Source organism: Corvus kubaryi, unplaced genomic scaffold (assembly GCF_017639235.1).
Source record: "Corvus kubaryi isolate FWS band 111438036 unplaced genomic scaffold, C.kubaryi_AGA036_p1.0 37387, whole genome shotgun sequence".
NCBI classification, from domain to species: domain Eukaryota; kingdom Metazoa; phylum Chordata; class Aves; order Passeriformes; family Corvidae; genus Corvus; species Corvus kubaryi.
In genome coordinates this window covers 15578850-15602709 of record NW_024581129.1, presented here as the reverse complement: position 1 = coordinate 15602709, position 23860 = coordinate 15578850, and the positions used below count along the sequence as shown (strand labels likewise).

The following is a 23860-nucleotide window of genomic DNA, read 5'->3' as shown; positions in this document are numbered from 1 at the left end:
TCCAGAGATGTGAGAGGTGTGTGAGAAGTCACAGCTTCTCTCAGCAACCTTTATCATGTCCTAATTTAAAACTTCACATTTTTAATCTCTATTTTTGCAGGCTTACTTATCCTCCTTAAATCTCTCTCTCTAGAATTTAATTACTGTCTATGTCCTGTGCTATCTAGAACATGACAGATTCATCAGCCACTCATTATATGTATTTTTAAAAAGGCCTTAATAAATTAAATTGACCTTTCCTTTGAAATTTGATGTCTACAGCCTGTAAGTCTTGTTTGTGATGGTTACTGATTTGCTTTTTGCTTCTCACAGTGTGAGAATTTCAGGCCTATAAGTAAATGAACACATGCCACTGCTGCTTTTTAACTCTTAAGTGAATAGAACATACTAAGAAATGGAAATTAAACAAATCATTCCACCACTTGGAAACTGAACTGATTTGTTGGACTCGGCTTGTTCCTTTTGAGTTGGTTGCTTCCTAGTACAGTTTCTGCCTGTAGATACACAAGGCTCTCATGTAAAAGAGTATGCAAAAGAAGTAAGACTTTGGTTTTCAAAATTTTTGGGGAAGTAGCACTACAAGGTATCTAGCAGCAGACTTACTGAAACATGTAAGTCTGTTAATATGAGGTAGCCTATAAAATGTGTACTTTTCAAAGTGTATTCTGAAAAATTGTCATCCAAGTTTTACAGATGGAAAAATAAATACATAGAGAGGTTAAATGATTCACGTGAAATATTCTTGTGAACTGTGCCCAAGGGAGGATTTGCCTTTAAGAGTTGTTGAAGTATTAGATTATTCTGTGTCCTTTGTGATGTGCTTTATTCTTTTTCAATAGCTGGAATTTCTTTTTACCTTGAAATGTGCTCGAAGCCTTCTTACATCCTTTATACAGGAGAGAAAGCTTGATATTGACTGGGCTGTGAATCTGAAGGTTTGGCTGCTGATTTTCCATTGGACTGAGTTCACACAGATTTCTGTTTACAGGGAGAACATGTGTCTGATTCCCATGTTGAGAGAAGCTTTCAGGTCACAGTACTTGCCTGGCACCCTTCCAGACCCATTCTGGCATCAGGATGGGAGACAGGAGAAGTTCTGATACTGAACAAACAAGACAAGGAGCAGCACACTGTACCCCCAAATCACAGCGCCAAAATCACAGTCCTGAGCTGGAGTACAAGTGGTACCTGCCTCGTGTCTGGGGATGGGGTGAGTAGCTGAAATGCCCTGCACGTGTTTGATGTGGAACACAGTCTTCGAAGCTCTGTAATGGGAAAGGATCATGGAATGGAGATCCATGGGGAAGGAAGAGTTGTGTGGGAGAGGAATTTCCTTTCATTAGGTACAAATTAAAACTGTTAGGGGGTAAAATCAAATCTTAGTGTTTTAAATGTTTCTACAATATAATTCTACAATTAAAGAATTGCTATTCTACAATTTTTCTTTAAATAAAAGTGTGTCTAATCTCAGTGAGTGCTGAGTGTTGATGAAGGTTTAAGCCTATTTAATGGATGGAGTAATTGAGGTATAGACAATTTGAATTCTTTTGCTCCTGTCCATGCACAACTTTTATGGAAAACTCAGGAATAAAGCCTAGATGTTGAGAGACAAATTCCAGTTACAATATATTCATCTATAGTGAGTGCAAAGCAGTGCTCACTTGAATACAGGAAACCCATGCTAATCTCTCTTTTTCTGGTTTTATTAATGACTTAAAATTGTATCAAAGTGATTGTATTGGGAAATGTGACACTCTATTTCTTGATGAGCTGGTTGCCCTTTTATATAGTGAAGTGAGAAAGTAGCTATTGAATATTCAGGATTAAGTATTCGTAGAAGATTCTGATTTTGCCAGTTTTTGAGTCGCAAATGAAGAAAAAAAAAGGTGTTTTTTTCTGTATTTTCCCTGATACAAACTTGAGCTTGCCCAAGAATTTCAGTTCTGCTCTTACCTATATGTCAGAATTCTTATTCTATAAAAATCAGAGGAAAATATGATTTTAATTCATTGTTTGTAAAGTTCTGCTGCTGCATTTGACAGAAATGCAGAAATTCAAAATTGAGTAAAATTGAGTAAAAAAAGAATTTATCATCTTCTTTGTTAGAAAAGAGAAAGTTCTGCCCAGGCAAAAGATGGACACATCTCAGTGTAGCTGAAGCCTTAATCATGAGACAATACATTAATGTAGTCAGAGCTTACATTTATGAACAAAGTTCTTTTCAAATTAGTTTCAAACCAGTGTCACTGTGGTATGGTCTGAGGTGCAGCACAGATATGCTTAATTTCTTCCATCTTTTCCAATAGTTTATAAGTTTATTTTTAATGTTTTCCCCATGAGGGTTTATATTGAGGAAACTTCCATTAGGTGAGTGCTGCCAGGATCATGTTCTGCTCCTACTAGAGGAAAACCTTTAGAAACAAGATAAATATTTGGACCCTGATTTGGTTTCTCTTTTACCCAGAGGATGGTTGGACACTGGAAAGGCTCCCCAGGGAATGGTCAGAGCTGCAAGGCTGCCAGAGCTCCAGGAGCCTTTGGACAATGCTCTCAGGCACAGGGTGGGATTGTTGGGGTGTCTGTGCAGGGCCAGGAGTTGGACTGGATGATCTGTGTGAGTCACTTCTATCTGAGCATATTCTATGATTCTGTCTTCACTAGGATTTCTGTCATCGTGCATCCTGAAATGCAAGAAAATTATTTGAAAATAGCTTCATAAAGTTGGAATAGGATGCTGTGAAAATCAGAAGCTCTTAATTTGTTTTAAGTAAAATAACATGGATGATTTCCATGTTTTGATCACATAAAGGATCTAGGTGCTTTCTATAATGAAGGCCTATTTTTAGGGCAAGTAGCTTTCATACCAAGGAGCTAAAGCTTTGGGTTTTTAAAAATAATTGGGAAGGTACAGGATGGAATCAGAGACTATCTCCACTTGGAAAGGACATTTAGATAGATGATAAGGTCAATGTCCTGTGTAATTTAAAAATATCATTTGAAAACAGACCAGTTCTACGTCTTTTCCAGTGACACTTAGGAGAGGTAGTGAGCCTTTTTTATTTCCAATCTCATGTGTTCCAAACTAAGAATTGAGTTTGCAAGTAGGTTATCAGGATACAGGCTGGAATATCTAGAACGAGGTGGAAGGAAGGTCAGCAGCTTTAGAAAGCTGCAAGCTTTTCCTCCAGCTTATAAATTGTGCAGGTGGTTTTAGTCGGGATCCTTGGAAATTGGTGACATATAAAGCTGATGGAAGAGTGAGAGGAGGAACCAACAACTTCATAGGATCCTGTGATTTTCAGAGGTAATGAGCAAGCATTTTACGAACTGCAAGGGTCCTCTTGGGACAGGAGTACAGCAGTGTCACAGTTGCACAGCTAAGTGGCATTCTTTAAGCTGCAAGACATATTGCACTTAATAAACAGTTTTGGATGGTATAACTATTGCCATCTTACTGCTGAAAAGAAGTTAGAATGTTGAATCTTAGGGAAAAAAGAAGGAAATGTTACCTTGGAAGGCCTCGGCTGCATCTTGTGTGGTTTCTAGTTAGAATTGGAAAGAATAAGTGACCACTGCTACCAGTTTTTCACTTCTAGGAGGACAAGACTTCATTGAAAACAATAAATAAAAAAAGAGCAAATTCGAATACCGCTTTATTGTTGTCTATCTTAGTAAAATAAAATGAGATTGAACTTGATATTGAAAATTGTTGCTGGGTTTTTTCATGTCGTGCTTACATGGAAGGTTCCCAAATACAATTTGGTTTCATAAGCACTAGCATAACAACAACAACAATAATCACCTTAGCATTCCAACTGTGGGGATGTAGTGTAAGTCAGTTTGTTGGAATTCTTTCCAGTTACCAGGGGTTTGTTGCTCCTGAGCTGGCACTGCAGGGTGTGAGTTATGTCAGCACCTGTGCCAGGCTCGAGGGCTGGCCTGTGTTGACCACTGTTGAGTTAATTAGCTAACCAGACTTCCTTTCTTTAACATCTATGATTAGTGTAGTTACTAGATTCTTTTTCTAAAAGCAAATACTTGAATGTCTGCTCTGAAAGAGGAGGAAAGCTCCAGAAATTCAGAAATTCTGCCCTTAGTCTTTCTGCATCCTGTGACTTCACGTGTCTGGTCATATACTTGTGCTCATCTACATCAGTGTTATATGCACTTACTGAGGGATGCATATGCTCTACTGTCTTTTATTTCAATTGCTAAACGATAAGATATCAGACTATTTGCAAGAAAAAACATGGAAAGGACATTATCAAAACAAATATTTACATCTGCTACTTGCAGAAGAAAACCAAGACTGTTTCCTTAATTGCTCTGGCAGTGCAATCTAACAAAAAATGGATAGGACCAATAAGCTTTTTTTAGATAATTTGATTTTAAGTAAGCATATAATATAGTATTAAAGATAACTTTGATTCCCTGTGGCTTAGTTTTAAGTGGGAGTAATTGTATGTGTCAACTAAACGAAAGGAAGGGCGTTGCTCTGTCAATAAAACGTTTATTTTTATGTGCTATGAGTAGCTGGAGTCTGGATTCTCATCTGTGTGCAAAGGGTAATGAATTAACTTGTCTTTTTCTAGCACGGTGTCTTGTTTCTGTGGAAAATGGACCATCGAGGCAGAGTCCAGGGTCCTGCCCTGGTTAAGCAGGAGTATGGGAAATGCTTGTGTCACTGTGTCTTTCGGCCACCCCCTCCGGGCGAGTGAGTATTGGCCCCGGCAGAGCTCTGCTAGACCAGGTCTTTGTCTTGTTCCACAGAAAGAAAATCCTACCCACAGACGCGCTATTTTTAAATATATAAAAAAACGTTTTTCTCCTAACTGCCCTTTATTTCCAAGCTCTTTTTCCACTCTGGTAGCTGGCTCTGTGTCCTGTGTGCAGCAGCAGATCTTCCTCTTGTCCACATCTTCTGTCTGTTGCTGTTGACTCTTCTGTCTTAGTTCTTCTAATTAGCAATATTGCTGGTTGTGGAAAGCGGTAAACACACTGGAAACACAATTATATTATTGTCAAAACCAATTACATTAAAAGTCAGTTCTTAAACATTGTTATTTCTTTCCTCTCCAATCAAGAAATAGGAAGCAGCTGTAATAAAAAAGAAGAGTTTTCCTTGTCTGGGCTTTTCTGTTTCACATCTCTGTAAAAATAGTGATGCATATGGAAAAAAAAGGTGAAATAATGCAAATGAATGCTAATATTAAAATTTTGTTTGATATCTTTTCGAGTTTGCCCTTTTTTCAATCAGTGTAGGAAATATTTTTATTCTCTTTATACAATATGCTTTATTAACTACTCCTCCATTCTTTGAGACTGAAACTACTCTATTATGAAAAGAATTGGGGATGAAGTATCTCTCTTTGCAGGGACTTTGTGCAACTGGCAAAAGCGGCTGTGAGTGGTGATGAGAAAGCCTTGGATATGTTTAACTGGAAGAAAGCTGGAATGGGACCACATCTGAAAACAGCAGTCCAGGAAGGACTCTCCTTCTTTATCACTATGACAGATGGTAAGAGCAAAACCACTTTTCCATTTGGCTGGGAAGTTGTTTCCTTAGAGCTTCAAAATAGCTCAGTGCATGATAGTCTTGTTTTCATATATCCTACATCTGGGGTATATTCATATATCCATCACATTCATATATTCAATGGGGTTGAGTATTCATAGGAGTTGTAGAATGTTTAGTAAGAAATGAATAAAATTATTGAAATCTTACCATCTTCAGGGTGGTCTTGTTCACAAGGACACCAGAGGTGCTGGGTTAGTCAGGTTCCTGAAGAAGTGAGTATGAGGAAAACAATCTCTAACACATAAGTGTAGATAAAATCAGCTTTTGTGCAAAGCTTCAAAATAATGCATATGTTTTGGGTTCTTTTTTCTATAAATAGGCAAATTCTGCTAAAACATACCTCTTAAAATAAATTCTGAATTTGCTTTTCACTTTTTTTCTCATGCTTTGAAATGATGCTTCAGTCTTACAGAGCAAAAAAAGTCTGAGAATCTGTTTTGTTAGTTTTCTCTCTGTTTCTTCTCTGCATTTTCCTTTTCCTTGACTTTTACTCTTCCCTGTCTTTTCCTATCCCTTTAATCTTCTGGGTACTAGTTTGCTCTAAGCTAATTTTCTTCCCACCCCAATTCTTTGCATGATGCCATCTCTGTAACTTGCTCTCTCTGAACTGGAGCCAGAATGTGTGTGAGAAGTTGCATAATGGGTTTTTCTGGCAGGTACTCCTCTTGATTCAAGTGTTAACTGCTCTGAAAACATTTCAGTTATGCTGGTTCTGCAGTTCAGTTATAATTTGACTTAGTGTTTTACCAAAACTGACACCCCTTGTTTACAGCAGTACAGCACCAGCACAGCTTGCAGGAGTGGCATGGGCCAGCTGTGTGGTTGGTTTGCAGAGCAGTAGACTATACCTTCTTTTGATGTGTGAATTACAAGCCTCTTTACTAGAAAGGAACCATTTAAATGGAAAATGGACACAGGGCACTTCGTAAAGGTAAAAGGAGAGAAGCTCTGAGAAGCTGTGCCCGTTCCATCCTCACCTTCAATGCCACTGTTGTGGTGCAGGGCCCCATCTAGGGACAGGCTCTGTGTCCTGCGGGTGCTGTCTTTGGTTTGGGCCTCCTTGTTAAACTTCTCAAATTTCAATCAAATGACACGGACTGTTCCCTGTGAGCAGTCTCATTGCTTAGGTTGGTTTGGGCATATGTATTTCAGACTCAGTTCTTTATCTAGTTAGTGATCTGCTGTAACTCCCAAACGTCCTGAGAAGGACTTGGGGCTGCTGGTGAGTGGGAAGTGGACATGCCTCAGCTGTGTGCACTGGCACCCAGAAACCCTGCTGTGTGCTGGGCCGATCCCACAGTATGGGCAGCAGGGGAGGGGGGGATTCTGCCCCTCTGCCCCACTCAGGTGAGACCCCACCTGCAGAGCTGCCTCCAACTCTTGGGTTCTCAACACAGGAATGACATGGAGCTGTTGGAATGAGTCCAGAGAAGGCCATGGAGATGCTCCAAGGGCTGGAGCCCCTCTGCTCTGGAGCCAGGCTGGGAGAGCTGGGGGTGTTCACCTGGAGAGGAGAAGGCTCCAGGGAGAGCTCAGAGCCCCTTGCAGGGCCTAAAGGGGCTCCAGAAGAGCTGCAGAGGGACTGGGGACAAGGGATGGAGGGACAAGACAAGGGTGAATGGCTTCCTACTGCCAGCAGGGCTGGATGGGATATTGGGAAGGAATTGTTCCCTGTGAGGGTGGGGAGGCCCTGGCACAGGGTGCCCAGAGAAGCTGTGGCCTATCCTGGCAGTGTCCAAGGCCAGGCTGGACAGGGTTTGGAGCAACCTGGGATAGTGGAAGGTGTCCCTGCCTCGGCAAGAGGGTTAGAAAGAGATTAGTTTTAAAAGTGCCTTAAAACCCAAACTGTTCTGTGATTTAACAAGATGAAGATATCTATGCAGTGTTTTATTTCAGGGAGAAAATAAAGCAATGGGGCAGGACTTGGATTTTTTTTTTATATAGCTGGAATGTAGGGGATGGTAATATATTTGCAAGAGTTTTGGAAATTTAAACATTCTTTTAGATCATATCTTTTGGGTACAACGTTTTAGTGCGAATCCTTAATGTTCATTCTTACACACTTGTGTTTTCTGCTTAAGCTTTTGGGGTAAGATGCTACTTAATTTCATAGTTTTTTTGATTTGCAGTGGTGTAAAATGTCACCCTTCTATAATACCGTGATTTGCTAAGAAATTATGTGGATATGGCTTGAGATCTGTCAGATTTTGATGACATTGGTTTGGGTGATTTTTGTAATACCACTTGCAAGCAACTGTACTGCTTGTAGGGGGGTTTCACTGCCTAAACCCATGCATGCAATGGGCCAAGGCCATTGTATGAGGTTCAGTAAGGCAAAACCACGTGCTGCACTTGTGTGACAACAACCCCATGAAGTGCTCTACACATGGGTGAGAGTGGCTGGAAAGTACGCAGCAGGAAAGGCACCGGGGGGGCTGGTGACAGCAGCTGAACCTGAGCCAGGTGTACCCAGGTGGGCAAGAAGGTCAATGGCACCTGGCTTGGATCAGCCATAGTGTGGCCACAGGCCCAGGGCAGTGACCATCTCCTGTGCTGGACACTGCTGAGGCACCTCCAGTCCTGAGGTCAGTTCTGGGGTTCTCACAACAAGACAGACATTGAGGGGCTGGAGCGTGTCCAGAGAAGGGAATGGAGCTGGGGAAGGATCTGAAGCACAAGTCTGATAAGGAGCAGCTGAGGAAGCTGGGGGGCTTGGAGAAAAGGAGGCTCAGGGGGCACCTTCTGGCTCTCCACAACTCCCTGACAGGAGGGGGCTGCGGATAGGGCTCTGCTCCCAGGGAATGAGGACAGGACAAGAGGAAATAGCCTCAGGTTGTGACAGAGGAGACCAGACTGGACATCAGGAGGAATTTTGTCAGAGGAAAGGTTTAAACATTGGAATGGGCTGCCCAGGGCAGTGGTGGAGTCACCATCACAGGAAGTGTTCAAAAACTACTAGATGTGGCACTTCATGATATGGTTTAGTGGGTGTGGTGGTACTTGATCAAAGGTTGGACTTGATGATTTTGGAGGTCTTTTCCAACCTTCATGATTCTGTGATTCTATGATACATAGAGTAGTACAACTTAATGAAATGATAATGGCTTTTAAAATCTTGATATGTGCGTTAGTTGCTGTTGTCGGTGTTCTTAGAAAAACACTGTCCCATTTGCCAGTGAAATTATGGATTCAATCTGAATTTGGTGTGTGGTGCAGTGTTTCCTAAACAGTGAAGAACTTCAGGTCCACAGTTTTCTGCTGTAAAACTAAACTCTGCTGTAAATTGAACCAATTATTAGCTGCCATTCTTCTTTCACAGATTTTTTTCTAAGGCTGAAGATTTCAGAAGCTATCATTCATACAGAAAGTTTACTTGCAGTTTAAAATTATTTAGATTATTCCCCTTTGGATTTTCTAAATGGGGAAAAATGCACTTTGGTTTATTGCTCTGGTCAGCTATTGTAGTCTCTATCCTGAGGCAAACTAGAAAATGAAAGAATCTTTGTTTTTACCTTTTCAGCACTTGAGGAATGTTTTATTAAGGTAGAAAGCATCAACTTTGACTTTTGTAGCTAAAAGCTGTTGACTAAAATCTGCACCTTGTTTATTTGTGCTACAGGTTCTGTGCACTATGTAAATGAGAAAGGGAAGACAAGGCACGTATTGTCCACAGACAGTCTGGTTCGAAAGCTCCTGTTGCTAGAGGAAAGAGATGTTTTACTTGTAATAACAGAGAATCTGCAGTTGTCCTTACATGCAGTTTCTCCCAATGGAGAGGCAGAAGAGCTTATGAAGGTAAGAGTCATACTACAGGGTAAAGTTGCAATATTTATTCTTTATAAGTATTTCTTGGGTTTTTTTGGTTATCACAATGTTGATTTCAAATGAATCAACTCTCATTTTTGTTTCTCAGATAATACCTTGATGAAGAAGCAAAAATAGCTCATCTAAAAGTGGAATAGAGTGATGAGTTACTGAACTTGGAAAGATGGTTTTCATCTTGTCTTCCTGTTTTTTCATAATTTTTTTTCAGTTTGACTCTATCTTAATCCTTTTACACTTAATTTCAGTTTCTTAGTGAATTAGAGAAAAATTGGAAATTCCAGTTGTTCTGGTTGCAGAGGGGGCGGAGCTTAGCAGTGTGTAGATGCGGCTACGTTGTTATTCTATGCCACCTATATCATCACTGGTTTTGGGGAGAAACTGTGCACACCCCAGAAGCGGGAACCATTCTGCCTTGCTCTCTCTCATGGGAAGGTTGTCGGCATCAGCCCTACGGATTCTGTCTTCCGCCTCTGCCATCCACCCTCTCCCATTTTCTCTGAGATGCAGCTGTGGACATGGTGCTGAAAGGAAAGCAGCAGAACACAGAACTGACATGAGCTGAATGGCAGCACCAGGGGGGAGGCTCCCAGTCCAGCCAAAGGGAGCCCAGCCTAGCCCAGTCCAGCCAAGCCCATTCCAGCCAAGCCAAGCCAAGCCAAGCCAAGCCAAGCCAAGCCAAGCCAAAACAAGTGCAGCAGAATTGCAGTGAAGTGGCAGCGACCTGCAGGATCAACCCCCAGTACGGTGGAACGCTAGAAGCAACGGTGCAGGCACTTGTGTGGAACTGAGCCCAGCAGAGCTGCAGTGCGACCCGTCTTGGATGACCCAGCTTTTGGGGGGTCTGTTTGCCATTGTTTTTTGTTGTCTTGGCCTGAGGGGGCAGGAGGAAGCCTCTTGCCATACCGCCTTTGTTTGCGACGGTGTGTGGGAACCTGGGGAAGTCACATGGGTGCAACCTATGGGGAGCATCCACCATTTTGGTGTTGTCTCAGCAGCTGCATAAAACTAATTTTTTGTGGGTAGAACACCTTCTGTTTTAGGATATTTTTAAAAATTCATATTGCTGTTGTTACTGTGTGTTTCTTATTCCATTACCTTTTGCTTTCAGTAAATTATCTCAGCCCATAGTCTCTGCTTGTGTCCCTCCCTTCCAGAAGGGGCAGGAGAAGGGCCATGGCTTATTTGGAGTTTAATTTTTTGCTAGTGTTAAACCACCACATTTAATTGGTGCCCAAGGTAAGGCTCAAGGGGCTTGAGATAACTTTGATCTAACCATTTGTGTTTTAGGTAGAGAACTCCCTGGTTCCAGTGTTGCTTGGTCTGTTCATGTGGGTGTGATACCTAACCCTGTATATACTCCCTCATATGCGCTCTGTATCCACCACGGTGATCTCTTTCAAAGTAGGGAGAAGGATCAAGATTGCTGTACTCTGTGATATCAGTTTATGACGTGATAATATCAAAGGCAATGGAGGTCATTTGTGATGTGTATTCAGTGTTGTTCTGTCCTGGCCTTGCCTGCTACCTCTGAGGATTCATTAATAATCATACCCAGCCTGTGGGGGAAAGGATGATTTTTCCCAGCCTTTTATCCTCGTCTCCTCCTTCAGGTCTGTTACAACAGCTTTTGAGAATTTTGAATTCTCTTTGGATGTTAAGGGAAGCATGCCCTCATTGATGTGGCTATGTCTCCTCTGTACAGTCTACACCATGTTAAGATTCAGGACAGAGATTTCTTGGGAAGTTGTCCAGAGACGTGTCCCGGGATGGACAGTCATTAGTGGTGTGGCATGTGGGAGAAAATGGGCAGATTTTGAAAGAGTATTCTACTCCTGGTTTGGAAGTTCACCCCTGAACAACTATCAGGGCCCTGATAAAAATGGCAGGATGTTTGAAAGAAAATTGCTGTGGCAGTTGTGTGAAGTTATGAAATGTGCTGGACCCTGGATACTATTTATTGGACACTGCTTGTTTATATACAGCACCCTCAGAGGGAGGAGGAGGAAAGCAGAGCAACAGGCACCATGGCCATTCAAACTTGCAGCTGAACCACAAGAACAACCTGTGCTAGGAGCAGTTGCCCGTATTCAGAAGAAGAAATCCAAGACCAAATCAGTTCATGTAGTGAGTAATGAAGAGGAAGCCGAGCCCTCACAACAGGAGGAGGAGGCAGGGTCAGAGATAATCACCTGATCCCTATCCCTGAGTGAGCTGTGAGACGTGGAGAGATTTCAGCCTCCAGTCAGGTGAGGCTCCAGTGATCCAGCTGCTCTGATGCTGGGCTATCATGGCCCATTATATGAAATTAGATGGTAGTGACACTTTGCAACTGGGATCCATGTCCTGGGATGCAAGTATTGACCAGGGGATCGGGAAAAGACCAGAAATTCTCAGCCTCTGGACGCAACTCCTGTCAAATGTGAGGGAAAGGTTTCCTTGGAAAGATGACCTTTTAGTGCACTGAGACAAGTGGAACACCATGGAGCAAGCTATCTGGTACCTGAGAGAATTAGCTGTGATGGAGATAATATTTTCAAATAACAAGCAATTCCCTACTAATCCAGACAACATCCAGTGTATGCAAAACATATGGCAGAAATTCCTACAGGGTGTGCCGGTGTCATATGTCAACTCATTGGGAGTGATGCCATGGAAGGAAGGAGAACAAAACATGGACAATTTGGTTACCCAACCCCAGATAGATGAAGAAACTATCCCCAGCCCGCTACGGGCCTGTGTCTCCTCACTGGAAAGACTGACAGAGGATCTCCAGAAATTAGAAGAGGAAATTAAAGAGGAAAAGCTCACACCCTGCCCTAGCTATTACAAAATGCTGCTTGTGGGTAGACCCCAAACCTTCACTTTCCTAAGATGGTTTTTTTTTTCTTTTTATCCAAGACAGAAAAAGACTGGACACTTGTGTATTACAGGAGTGTCCACTTCTTATTGATCATTACTTATGTTTGACTAGAAGTAAGATTTGGTATTTCACATTTTAAAGAAATCTTTATTAAATTCTAGGAGAAGATCTAGTGCAAGAGTAAAATACTGCTCCTTATCTACTTAATTAACCCATTACAAGGTTTCTTTTATTAAATTTATACATTGCAGTCTTGATGCATTTTGTGGTGATCACTGTCTGATTTGTCTGAATTCACTGTCTGAATATGTCTGTCTGAATTGACAGAAAGGTCTAGTTATTTTTATATTTTTACTTTTTAGCCAAATGATGCAGTTCAGATGCTTACTGTCCTTCAGCATGTTCCTCCCACCTTCTGTAAATTTATTTATTTGCTTATGGTTAACAGGTGAAGTTGAGTGGGAAGACTGGTCATTCTGCAGACATTATTTTAATAGACCATAGCCTGGTTGTTACAGCACTAGGTGAGACAGTCATCAGGTAAGAATGAAAGTTGTTCTGGCTGCCCCTGAGAATGGCCAGCTGAAAGTTATGGTCTGCAATGAACTGAATATTTTGCTGAAATATTGGTTGGGGTATTTTTTGCCAATAATGAAAAACTCCCAATATTTCCTAATTTTGTTTGTTAGAATAAGTAGAGAAATGAAATGGAAAATTGTTTTCTCAAGGACAGAAACTAATTTGGTATGACATGCTTTCTTTCTAGGTATTTTATTTTGTCAGGCAGTGCTACCCAAATCTGTTCCTTCCTTGAGTGCTGTTACTGATTTCTTCGGAAAACAAATCCATTTGGGGGTTTTGCATGAATACAGCCCCTTTGCTGTTCTTGCTAATGTTACTGTCTGATCCTTAGGATACTTATAGCATCAGCAACCAGAAAAAAAGTGCTTACTTTTCAGGACATTTCTGTTACTGTAATATAAGACAAGTATTTCAATTACTTCTGTCCCTAGGCCTTTAAAGTATGTTGCTTTGCCATGCTGTTATGTAACTGTGTTCTGTAGTTTTACCTTTTTGCAATCTTTTCTTCCTTGTCTTTACTATGACCTGCTCTACCTGTTTCCTCTAACCTTTTGGGAGGGTGGGAGTGTTCCATTAATATCAGTAGCTCCCTTTATTGAACCTCTGTCTGCTACTATCAGACAGAATCTTTTGTTAATTTTGTGAGAATGCAATAAAAACCAAGTATCGAGAAGAAATAATTTCATGGCAATATTTAGCTCTAGGAAATAAACCTGGAATCCAAAGGACTACTGGCTAACCAAGGAATAGTCTTAAAATAGAGGAGGAAGCATAATTAGAGATGAAGAAAATTGCAACTAGCCCTCACCTTTTTCTTTTTTTCTTAAAGCTGCGCTTGCTTCTGACTTCTTTCTTCATTGGAGAATATCCCTAAACATGCTCCAGATTAAAAAGTCAAAGGAAAAGGAAGGAGGTTGTTAAGAAATTCACACTACAGAGACAGCTGCTGACAATTTAATCTTAAAAATTAAATTATCTAGGTATTATGGAAGTAGTAAATTAATGCCATGTACAGCGTCCTATTGACTGTGTTTGGCAAGACACCTGGAAAGAAAAGCATTGTTAACACTCTTGTTTTGTGTGCCTTAGGTTCTGGGATTTGGATCGAGATGAGAACTATGTGCTCTCCCTAGATGTGCAATTTGGCTTTGAGGGGGGAGAATGTATTAACTGTGTGTCTTACTGCAGTGCTAAAGGTGAGAAATAACCTGGCGGCTGTGATCTCTGCTCCTAAGCCTTTCCAAACCTCAGCCTTCCATGCCCTATAATCATTTCAGTATGTTTGTCTTGTGACTGAGGATCTCGGTGGTAGTATGCGATGTAGAAGATTTTAGTTTGGATCAGAAATGTGCCTTTAAAGGTGCAGGAAGATCGTTAGATATTCAACTACACTTGGACCCACTGTGGAGTTGTCTCATGGCACACGAGCTGGATTCCCTTTGATACAAGTACCCCTGGAGTTCACGTAACGCACTTCAACGTTTTTTGGGCATTCAGTCTACAAGCCTGTACTACAGCTAATGCAAAATAGAACTTAGCAGCATGTATCGTGTGGATGCCAGGTCCTTACAACAGATCCTTTCTACAGAGCTACTCCTGGGCACCACCTTGTTTGCCAGCATAGGCACAGCTGATGTCTGCTGGAATGGTTTTCAGTGGTCGGTTGCCCAAGGTGACCAGCTATTTAAAAATAGACGCAAGCCATAGGAGGAACAGCTGAGGTCACTTGGTTTGTTCATCCTGGAGGAGACTGAGGGGACTGTCCATTGGGCAGCTTCCTCACAAGGGGCAGATCTGATCTCTGGTTTCTGTGAACAGTGGGGGGACCCGAGGGAACAGCCATAGCTGTGTCCAGCCAGGGCAAGGTTAGACTGGATATCAGGAAAAGGTTCTTCCCCCAGAGGGTGGTTGGGCACTGAACAGGGAAGTGGGGACGACCCCAAGGCTGCCAGAGGTGAAGGAGTGTTTGGACAACACTCTCAGGCACATGCTGGGATTCCTGGGACTGTCCTGTGCAGGGCCCGGAGCTGGACTGGATGACCCTTGGGGTCTCTTCCAGCTCAGGATATTCAATAGTTCTGTATTCTAAGAAAAGATTAAAATGAAGTAATTAGCTGATACATTTAAAAAATAACTTCATCTGGTAGCTTAGAAGATGCACCTTGCCACATGGAACTTCCCCCATTGTTTCTCCAGAAAAGTTCTCCAGTACAGGACTGGGATGCTGGTTTGCAGTCAGGCAAGAAATGCTGCTGCTGGAAGGTGGCTTCTTTGTACCCGGCAACCAGAGTTCGCTGCCTGCTACACTGTCTGATGTGCATTTGTTTTTCTGAAGTCCAAGATGAAATGCCTGAAATGTTTGTGAATGGCAGGTCTCTTGGCAGCTGGAACTAGCAAAGGGAGAGTAGCAATGTGGAACAAAGCAACAGGATCTGATCAGAGCACATGGGCTTTGGAGGGCAAGAAGTGGAAGTTCCAGGCATCTACAGAACTTGAAGGAAATGTCACTCAGATAAAGGTAAGAAAGAGCCTCGGTGAATGTTAGTGGGACTTCACAAACCTTACATGAACAGACCGTCTGTGTGAAACAGATGGACACGATCTCTATCATTTAGATATGTATTCCAGCAGAGGCTGGTCCTCCTTCAGAAGTAGGAGGAAAACCCCTGAGAATCAAGTAGCTTTAAAAATTGAAATGGGCAGAAATACTCCCTGTTTGTAGCTAGTCTCTCCATCATAAGGCTCATTGGCAAACCCTTTGGATTCAGCTTTCTGAAATTATTTTCTGGAAGAAAAAGATTATCAGGAATGTCAATTTTACATAAATTTACTAAAATAGAAAATCTGACTAAATGAATGATTTTATTCATTAATAATTTTTTTTCTATTTGTTACTTTCTCAATGTAAAGTTTAATCTCACTGGTAGCTGTAAAACTAAAAAGGTGTATTTACAACCAAATATTCTTTGGTGAGAGGTGCCATCTAGAAGGGAATGTTATATATTTTAACATATTGTCTGTTAAATGTCAGGATGCAGCATTTTTATTTATTTGGAATATTTTCATTTGTCACAATGAGGTTAAACACTGTCATTCTACACCTAATAGCATTTTGATATACACAGAACAGAAATGCTGAGTGTAACAATCATAAATTTAAATTTTAAAAGTTTTATATTAATGAACAGCTTCTTTTTTTGCCACCAGCATTCTGCTAAAAGGCAAAGCTTGTGCTTAAGGTTCTCCAGCATCTTTGGTTGTTGGGTTTTATACCGTATTATTAAGTGTTTTCAATTTTTGAGTGTTTCTGTTATACTTTACATCATTCTGTTGCTGTGCTTCATACGTGAGAACAATCCCCATTATTTTTTATAAGGAAAGAAAATCAAATATGTCTGGTGACTTTCAAGAGAAAGTAATTTTATATTTGCTGTTTTATATTTTATATATATATATTTTTTTTTAAATTTTATATAATTTTATATTCTGTTTTCTCATAAGAGTGGAAAGTATTTAAAGAGCAATGGCATTTGCTTGCTCTGTGTTGATATAGAGTAAGGGTCTGTAACACCATCCTACTTAAAATGTTAAAACAGAAGTGCTGTGAAAATGGAGAATCCAAGTGTTTTATTAACAAGCTTCGGTAACAAAAGGTCCAGGATATAGGAAATAATGTGTGCTGTAAGTATCTCATACATCTACTAATAAATTGAGGGAAGGGAAGAGATACAGGGGATATAGTCAGCTTTACTATTCAAGCCTTTTCCAGATAACAGGATATGGAGCACTGTCCAGAAATAGTGCGTTGTTCCCAGTGTTTGGGAGCATAAACAAAAGCATTGTCCAACAATCATCAGCAATCATGATTTATCTCATCAAGATGTCTTTAATTATGGACATTTTATCTAGATTATAATTATATCTATATATCTATCTATAGCTATAATTATAATCTAGATTATTTTAAATCCTGCACTCCAAAAAAAAATTTTTAAAATATATAAAAAATTGTTACATGTGAAATCTTCTGGTAATCCTGTAAAAGCCTTTTCTTATTTTCCCATGAAAAAGTCAGAACTTAACGTGTTTACCAGGGTGAGGACAGAGGGCAGCAATGACTTCATTTGATTCCATGCGAACCTTATCTTTATTCAACCTGATCTGATGGCTTCGAAAGAGCTGGGGTGGGAAATGCTTTCTAGCTCAGTTCCACAGTATAGTATCCCCTTAATTGTAGCCAAGGGTCCTTAAACAGAAAAACAAACAAAAAACCCCTGGACAAAATAGCTTGTTTCTTAAATCATTCTCCATGTGTAGAAAAGGGCAACAGAGCTGAGGGGAAGAGTCTGAAGCACAAGTCTGATGACAAGAAGCTGAGGGAGCTGGGGGGGCCCAGCCTGGAGAAAAGGAGGCTCAGGGGGAACCTTCCCACTCTCCACAACTCCCTGACAGGAGGGTGCAACTGGGAGGAAGCCAGGCTCTGCTCCCAGGGAGCAAGGGACAGGAGGAGAGGAAATGGGCTCAAGCTGTGCCAGGGGAGGTTCAGATTGGATATTCGGTGTCAGAAACGAAGCCCGCTCCTCTTGTGAGGTTTTAAAATGTTATTAGGGGACAAAATCGACAAAGTCAACCAAGCAAAAATCAATCCTTTTACCTGTGAGCTTTCTAGGGTCTGTGCAATAGTAGTGATATACTTTTTAACACTTGCTTCTCCTTCTTCTTAGGTAGTCAGAAAAGGCAATCTGAACATCATTTCATAAGGAAATACCCCCAAGTCTGATCTAGGTTGTGTTCGGATCCTTAATAATGCCAAAGGCAGACACTTTACCCATGACATCTTTGTTTCAATCATCAGTTTAGTTAAGGTCTCTTTTAGAGTTTGGTTCATTCTCTCTATCCTACCCGAACTCATGGGTAGGTGAACTCAAGGGTGCCATGGGGTATGCAACTTCCATTGTATTCTTAGAGCCTGAGTTATTTGCTGTATTACTTTAGATGTAGTGTGCTCCCCTGTCTGAGTCAATCTTGTTGACCATCCCATACCTAGGGATGATATGTTCCAAGAGGATTTTTGACACTGTGTAAGCTGTAGCTCTAACAGCTGGGATAGCCTCCACCCAATGAGTCAAGCAATCTACTATTACTAATAAAAATTTCCATGTCTGCACTTGAGGAAGTTCTGTAAAATCCACTTGGATGCTTTGGAATGGCCGTGTAGCCAATTCACAGCCCCCTGGTGTTGTTTTTCTCATAACTTTCTTATTTACTTTTTGGCAAGTTACACACCTTTCAGTTACTTGTTTTGCCAATCCAAAGATCCCAATGCACCCATCATTCCTTAAAAAGTGATCACACAAGGCCTAAGTACCCCAATGAGTCTTCTGATGTATATCTTCTAATATCTTCCTAGTAAGGGCTTATTAAGTAACTGTCTCCCGTTGGGGAGTTTCCATTTTCCCTGTTGGTCCCGCTCTCCCCCTATCTTTCTTAACTCTTTTTCTTCTGCTTCAGTAAATTTTGGAATTTCCAATTCTTCCTCGCTTTGAGGCAGAATCAACATAACCTTTTCGCTTCCATTTTCTGCTGCATCTCTAGCTTCTTGGTCAGCCAAATTATTCCCTCTTATTTCTGAGGTCATTCCTTTTTGGTGTCCCTTGATATGTACTACAGCTATTTCCTCGGGCAATTCTAATTTTAAGACCTCTAAAATGAGTCCCTCGTGAATCAACTCTTTTCCTTTTGAATTAAGTAATCCTCTTTCTTCCCAAATTTTCCCAAAAGTGTGCACTACCCCAAATGCATATTTTGAATTAGGTTCCTTTCTTGTGTGCTAAATACTCCAGTGCTCTCTTTAAAGTATATAATTCACAAGATTGAGCAAACCAATTTGAGGTAGTTTCCCTTTTTCAATGGTTTGCATACTTTCCCCATCAACCAAAGCATATCCTGACATTCTTTTTCCTTGTAAGCATCTAGATGAACCATCAACATATGTTCTCTTTCCTTCTGGGAGGGCCTGTTCCGCTAAATCCTCCCGAACTTTAGTTTGGTACTGTATAACTTCTAAACAATTATGGGTTAAATTACTCTTTGGTTTCTGTCCTGGGTTGCAGTGTATTCTATTACCATCTTCATGAGCTGTTGGAACCAGGTGGGGCAGTGTTTCCTTGCCTCCTTGCTCTGGACCATCTTCTGTTAATGAGCCCATCAACACCTGGCCTCATGACTCATCATCCCATTGTGAGATGCTCCACCCAGAGGGAGGAACCAAACATTCCATCCTGGATATAATCTGAGATTCCAAACACCACAGACACCCTTTCCACTGGATTTCCAGAGGACAGGAGCTACATAGCCACCACTGGACCTTCCGAGGAAGAGCAGCCCCTTTCTACAGGATCACTGCTTCGACAAAACCACATCCACCACTTCAGGAGGAAGAGCAGCCACCATCTTATCAGACTGCTACCGCCACGCTGACTGACAGGGTGTCAGGTTGTATCCTGACTCTGTCACTTTGAACCAGTGTTTCCTTTTATTCTTTTCCTTTTCTTTAATCTCCCCATTAAATTGTTATTCTGACTTGGTGCCTCCCACTGGTTTGTTTTCAAACTAGTACATATTTTGGTGCCCAAGGTGGGGCTTGCTCTGAGAGAAAGTCAGAATTACAATTTTGTATTAACAGAAACCTATTCACCAGGTGCTCAGCTTGTCTATATGGGTACTGTATCTTGCTCTATATTTCTCCTCCCCTGGGGAACTGCCTGCCTGTTGTATTGCTCCTGTTAAAACCAGGGAATGGTATGAGAATTGCTTTATTGGTTTATTATGCCTATAGCATAATAACTGCGAGGCGATGAATACCATTCGGAATATATACTCAATTTTGTTTGGCTGTCCTAGTCTGGGCTCCTATGTCTGGGATCTCCTCAACAATCGCACCCAGCCCCTGGTGGGAAGAGTAGAGTGGTTTCTTCCAGCCTTTCAGGCCAGGCACAGCAGTTTTTGAAAATATTGCATTCCCTCTGGATGTTTAGGATGGTATAATCTTCTTGTCAGTTCTATTCTCCTTTTTCTCTATGGCCTGCATTGTGTACACCATGCTTAGAAACAAAACACTACCTGCTGTGGTGCAACATCTGCTTGAGGAGGAGGGAAAAAGGAACAAAGCAACAAACACCATGACTGTCGCAAAGAAGAAAAGAACAAAAAGCAAAGCAACAGCGTCCATGTCTGCTCAGACTGTCACAGAGGAGAAGGAAACCAAAAGCACCGTCAGTGTCTCCATACAAACTGTCACTGAACCAGAACAGCCTAAACTGGTACCAGTTGTCCCCGTTCAGAAGAAGAAATCAAAAAGCAGATCAGTCTGCATAGTGACTGATGAGGATGCAGCAGGACCTTCACACCCAGCAGAAGAGGCAGAGCCAGAGATCATCACTCGGTCGCTATCCCTGGGTGAGCTGCGAGACCCGTGGAGGGAATTCACCCGCCAGACGAATGAGTCCATCCTGACCTGGCTGCTCCGCATCTGGGACGCTGCAGCCAATGACACCATTCTGGACGGAAGTGAGGCCAGGCAGCTGGGATCTGTGTCCCGGGATGTGGTCATTGACCAGGGGATCGGGAGAACCCAAGAAACTCTCAGCCTCTGGCAGCGACTGCTGACAAGTGTAAGGGACAGGTACCTTTGTAAAGAAGACCTCCAGGTGCACCAAGGAAAATGGAGCACAATGGAACAAGGTATCCGGTGCCTGAGGGAATTGGCTGTGCTGGAGATCATTTTCTCAGAAGACAAGAGATTTCCTAAGAGCCCAGATGGTGTCCAGTGCACGTCACAGATGTGGCTGAGGTTCACACACCTTGGACCAGAGATGTACTCCCGTTACCTGGCAACGCTGCACTGAAGGGAAGGCGAGGACAGGGTGGGCGACTTGGTCAAGAAGCTGAGGATTTATGAGGACACCGTCACAGCCCCGTTTCACACCCATGTCTCATCCGTGGAAACAAGTCTTTTGGCTGAGCAAGTCCGGAGCTTGATTGAAGAGGGCCATCAGAAACTGAAAAAGGAACTTAAGGAAGAGATTTACCAGATCTCACCAGAACCAACAAGAGTCTCTGCCATTAGGAGTCAGCATCCCCCAACCAGGAAGAGAGGATACACCCCACGAGGTAATCTCTGTCTTTTTCTTCAGGAACATGGAGAAGACATGAGTAAGTGGCATGGAAAACCCACCTCCTCCTTAGCAGCCAGGGTACGTGAACTAAAAGGAGGGACAACTACCACAAGAAGCTCATCTAGAGTCAACACTGCTCCGGTCTCTCACATACAGAACTCCAGACGATACAGGAATGATAATATGACCGATCCTCTTGAAGGGACCTCAGGAGCATATTCACCAGAGGGGAGCAATGTGTACCATGACCAGGAATAGAGGGGCCCTGCCTCTAGCCAGGTAGAGGAAAGGGACAGTCGGGTCTTTTGGACTGTGTGGATCCGATGGCCTGGCACATCTGACCCACAAAAATACACGGCTTTGGTTGACACCGGCACTCAGTGTACTCTGATGCCATCAAGGATGTGGGAGCAGAACCCATTTCTATTTCTGGAGTGACGGGAGGATCCCAGCAGCTGACTGTACTGGAAGCTGAAGTGAGTTTAACTGGGAACGAGTGGCAGAAACACCCCATCGTGACTGGCCCAGAGGCCCCATCCATCCTCGGCATAGACTATCTCAGAAATGGGTATTTCAAGGACCCAAAAGGACATCGTTGGGCTTTTGGGATAGCTGCTGTAGAGACAGAAGATATCAGACAACTGAGTATCTTGCCTGGCCTCTCAGATGACCCCTCTGCCGTGGGACTGCTAAGAGTTGAAGAACAACAGGTGCCAATCGCCACAGCAACAGTGCACTGTCGGCAATACTGCACCGACAGAGACTCTGTGGTTCCCGTCCATGAGATGATTCGTGAGCTGGAGAGCCAAGGGGTGGTCAGCAAGGCCTGTTCACCTTTCAACAGCCCAATATGGCCAGTGAGTAAGTCCAGCGGAGAATGGAGACTGACGGTGGATTACCGTGGCCTGAATGAGGTCACACTATTACCGCAGGCCTGGGCCCTAGGGAATATCACCGTGTCCCGCAGCCATAGGGAGGAGGAGGAGAGAAGATCCAGCAGGCAGGAATTGTGCAGCAAGATTGATTTATTTAATTATTTTACAAACTCTTTTATAGACTTTTTTTCTTCGTAGTCTAATTGGACAAAGGATCAGCCACCCCTTGGGGGTGATTGGCTAAAATCCTAAAAACATTCATTGTCAAAATATTTTTCGACTATACCATAAACAAGACTTTTCAAGGTTGCAGGTGGCTTGGTTGTTTAAATACTCTGCTACCTCTTCTGTGAGAGAGAAAAGTCTCTCACGGACTTAGAAAATAGCAAGGAAATCCTCACTAGCAGCATTTTTGTATCTACATCACGCCACCAATGAGTGCTGCAGTGCCAGACATGTTGGAGCTCCAGTACAAGCTGGAGTCCAAAGCAGCAAAGTGGTATGCAACCACTGATATTGCCAATGCCTTCTTCTCCATTCTTTTGGCAGCAGAATGCAGGCCCCAGTTTGCCTTCACCTGGAGGGGCGTGCAGTACACCTGGAACCGACTGCCCCAGGGGTGGAAGCACAGTCCCACCGTCTGCCATGGACTGATCCAGGCTGCACTGGAAAAGGGTGAGGCTCCAGAACATCTGCAATACATGGACAACATCATTGTGTGGGGGAACACTGCAAAGGAAGTATTTGAGAAAGGAGAGAAAATCATCCAGATTCTCCTGGAAGCTGGCTTTGCCATCAAAAAGAACAAAGTCAAGGGACCTGCCCAAGAGATCCAATTCCTGGGAGTAAAGTGGCAAGATGGACGACATCAGATTCCCACCGAGGTCATCAATAAGATCACAGCAATGTCTCCACCGACCAGCAAGAAGGAAACACAAGCTTTCCTAGGTGCCATAGGTTTCTGGAGGATGCACATTCCTGAGTACAGCCAGATCGTGAGCCCTGGTTACCCGCAAGAAGAATGATTTCCACTGGGGCCGTGAACAGCAGCAAGCCTTCGCCCAGATCAAACAGGAAATTGCTCATGCGGTAGCCCTTGGCCCAGTCAGGACAGGACCGGAGGTGAAGAACGTGCTCTACTCTGCAGCCGGGAACAATGGTCTGTCCTGGAGCCTCTGGCAGAAGGTGCCTGGGGAGACTCAGGGCCGACCACTGGGGTTCTGGAGCCGAAGCTACAGAGGGTCTGAAGCCAACTACACTCCCACAGAGAAGGAAATCTTGGCAGCCTATGAAGGAGTCCAAGCTGCCTCAGGTAATCGGCACTGAAGCACAGCTGCTTCTGGCACCCCGACTACTGGTGCTGGGCTGGATGTTCAAGGGAAAGGTTCCTTCCACACATCATGCCACCGACACCACATGGAGTAAATGGACCGTCCTCATCACACAGTGTGCCCGTATTGGAAACCCGAATCACCCTGGGATTCTGGAAATTATAACAAACTGGCTGGAAGGTGAGAGTTTTGGATTATCTTCTGAAAAAGAGGAAGAGCAAGTGACTCGTGCTGAGGAAGCCCCACCATATAACGAGCTACCAGAGAGTGAAAGACATTATGCCCTCTCCACTGATGGTTCCTGCCAAATTATTGGTGCTAGCTGGAAGTGGAAAGCCGTAGTATGGAGCCCCATACACCGAGTTGCACAAGCTACCGAGGGACAAGGTGGATCGAGTCAGGTTGCAGAGCTTAAAGCCACCCAGCTGGCTTTGGATATTGCCAAATGAGAGAAGTGGCCGAGGCTCTATCTCTACACCGATTCGTGGATGGCAGCTCATGCTGTGTGGGGATGGCTGGTTCGCTGGAGAAAGGCCAACGGGCAGCACAGAGGGAAACCCATCTGGGCCGCTGAGATTTGGCAGGACATCGCTGCCTGAGTAGAGAAGCTGACCGTGAAGGTTCGACATGTG

The 23860-nt window shown here is 42.8% G+C and overlaps 1 protein-coding gene across 4 annotated transcripts in view; it reads left to right on the top strand.

Moving 5' to 3' along the window:
- IFT140 (intraflagellar transport 140) overlaps positions 1-23860 on the top strand; it is a 101880-nt gene that overhangs the window by 5693 nt on the left and 72327 nt on the right. For all 4 annotated transcript variants that reach the window (XM_042037440.1, XM_042037439.1, XM_042037437.1 and 1 more), the window contains 7 exons: positions 989-1210; positions 4593-4714; positions 5376-5518; positions 9198-9373; positions 12712-12803; positions 13935-14041; positions 15218-15363. In XM_042037440.1, the coding sequence (XP_041893374.1) occupies positions 989-1210; positions 4593-4714; positions 5376-5518; positions 9198-9373; positions 12712-12803; positions 13935-14041; positions 15218-15363 (1008 nt within the window). The remainder of the gene's footprint in view (positions 1-988; positions 1211-4592; positions 4715-5375; positions 5519-9197; positions 9374-12711; positions 12804-13934; positions 14042-15217; positions 15364-23860) is intronic.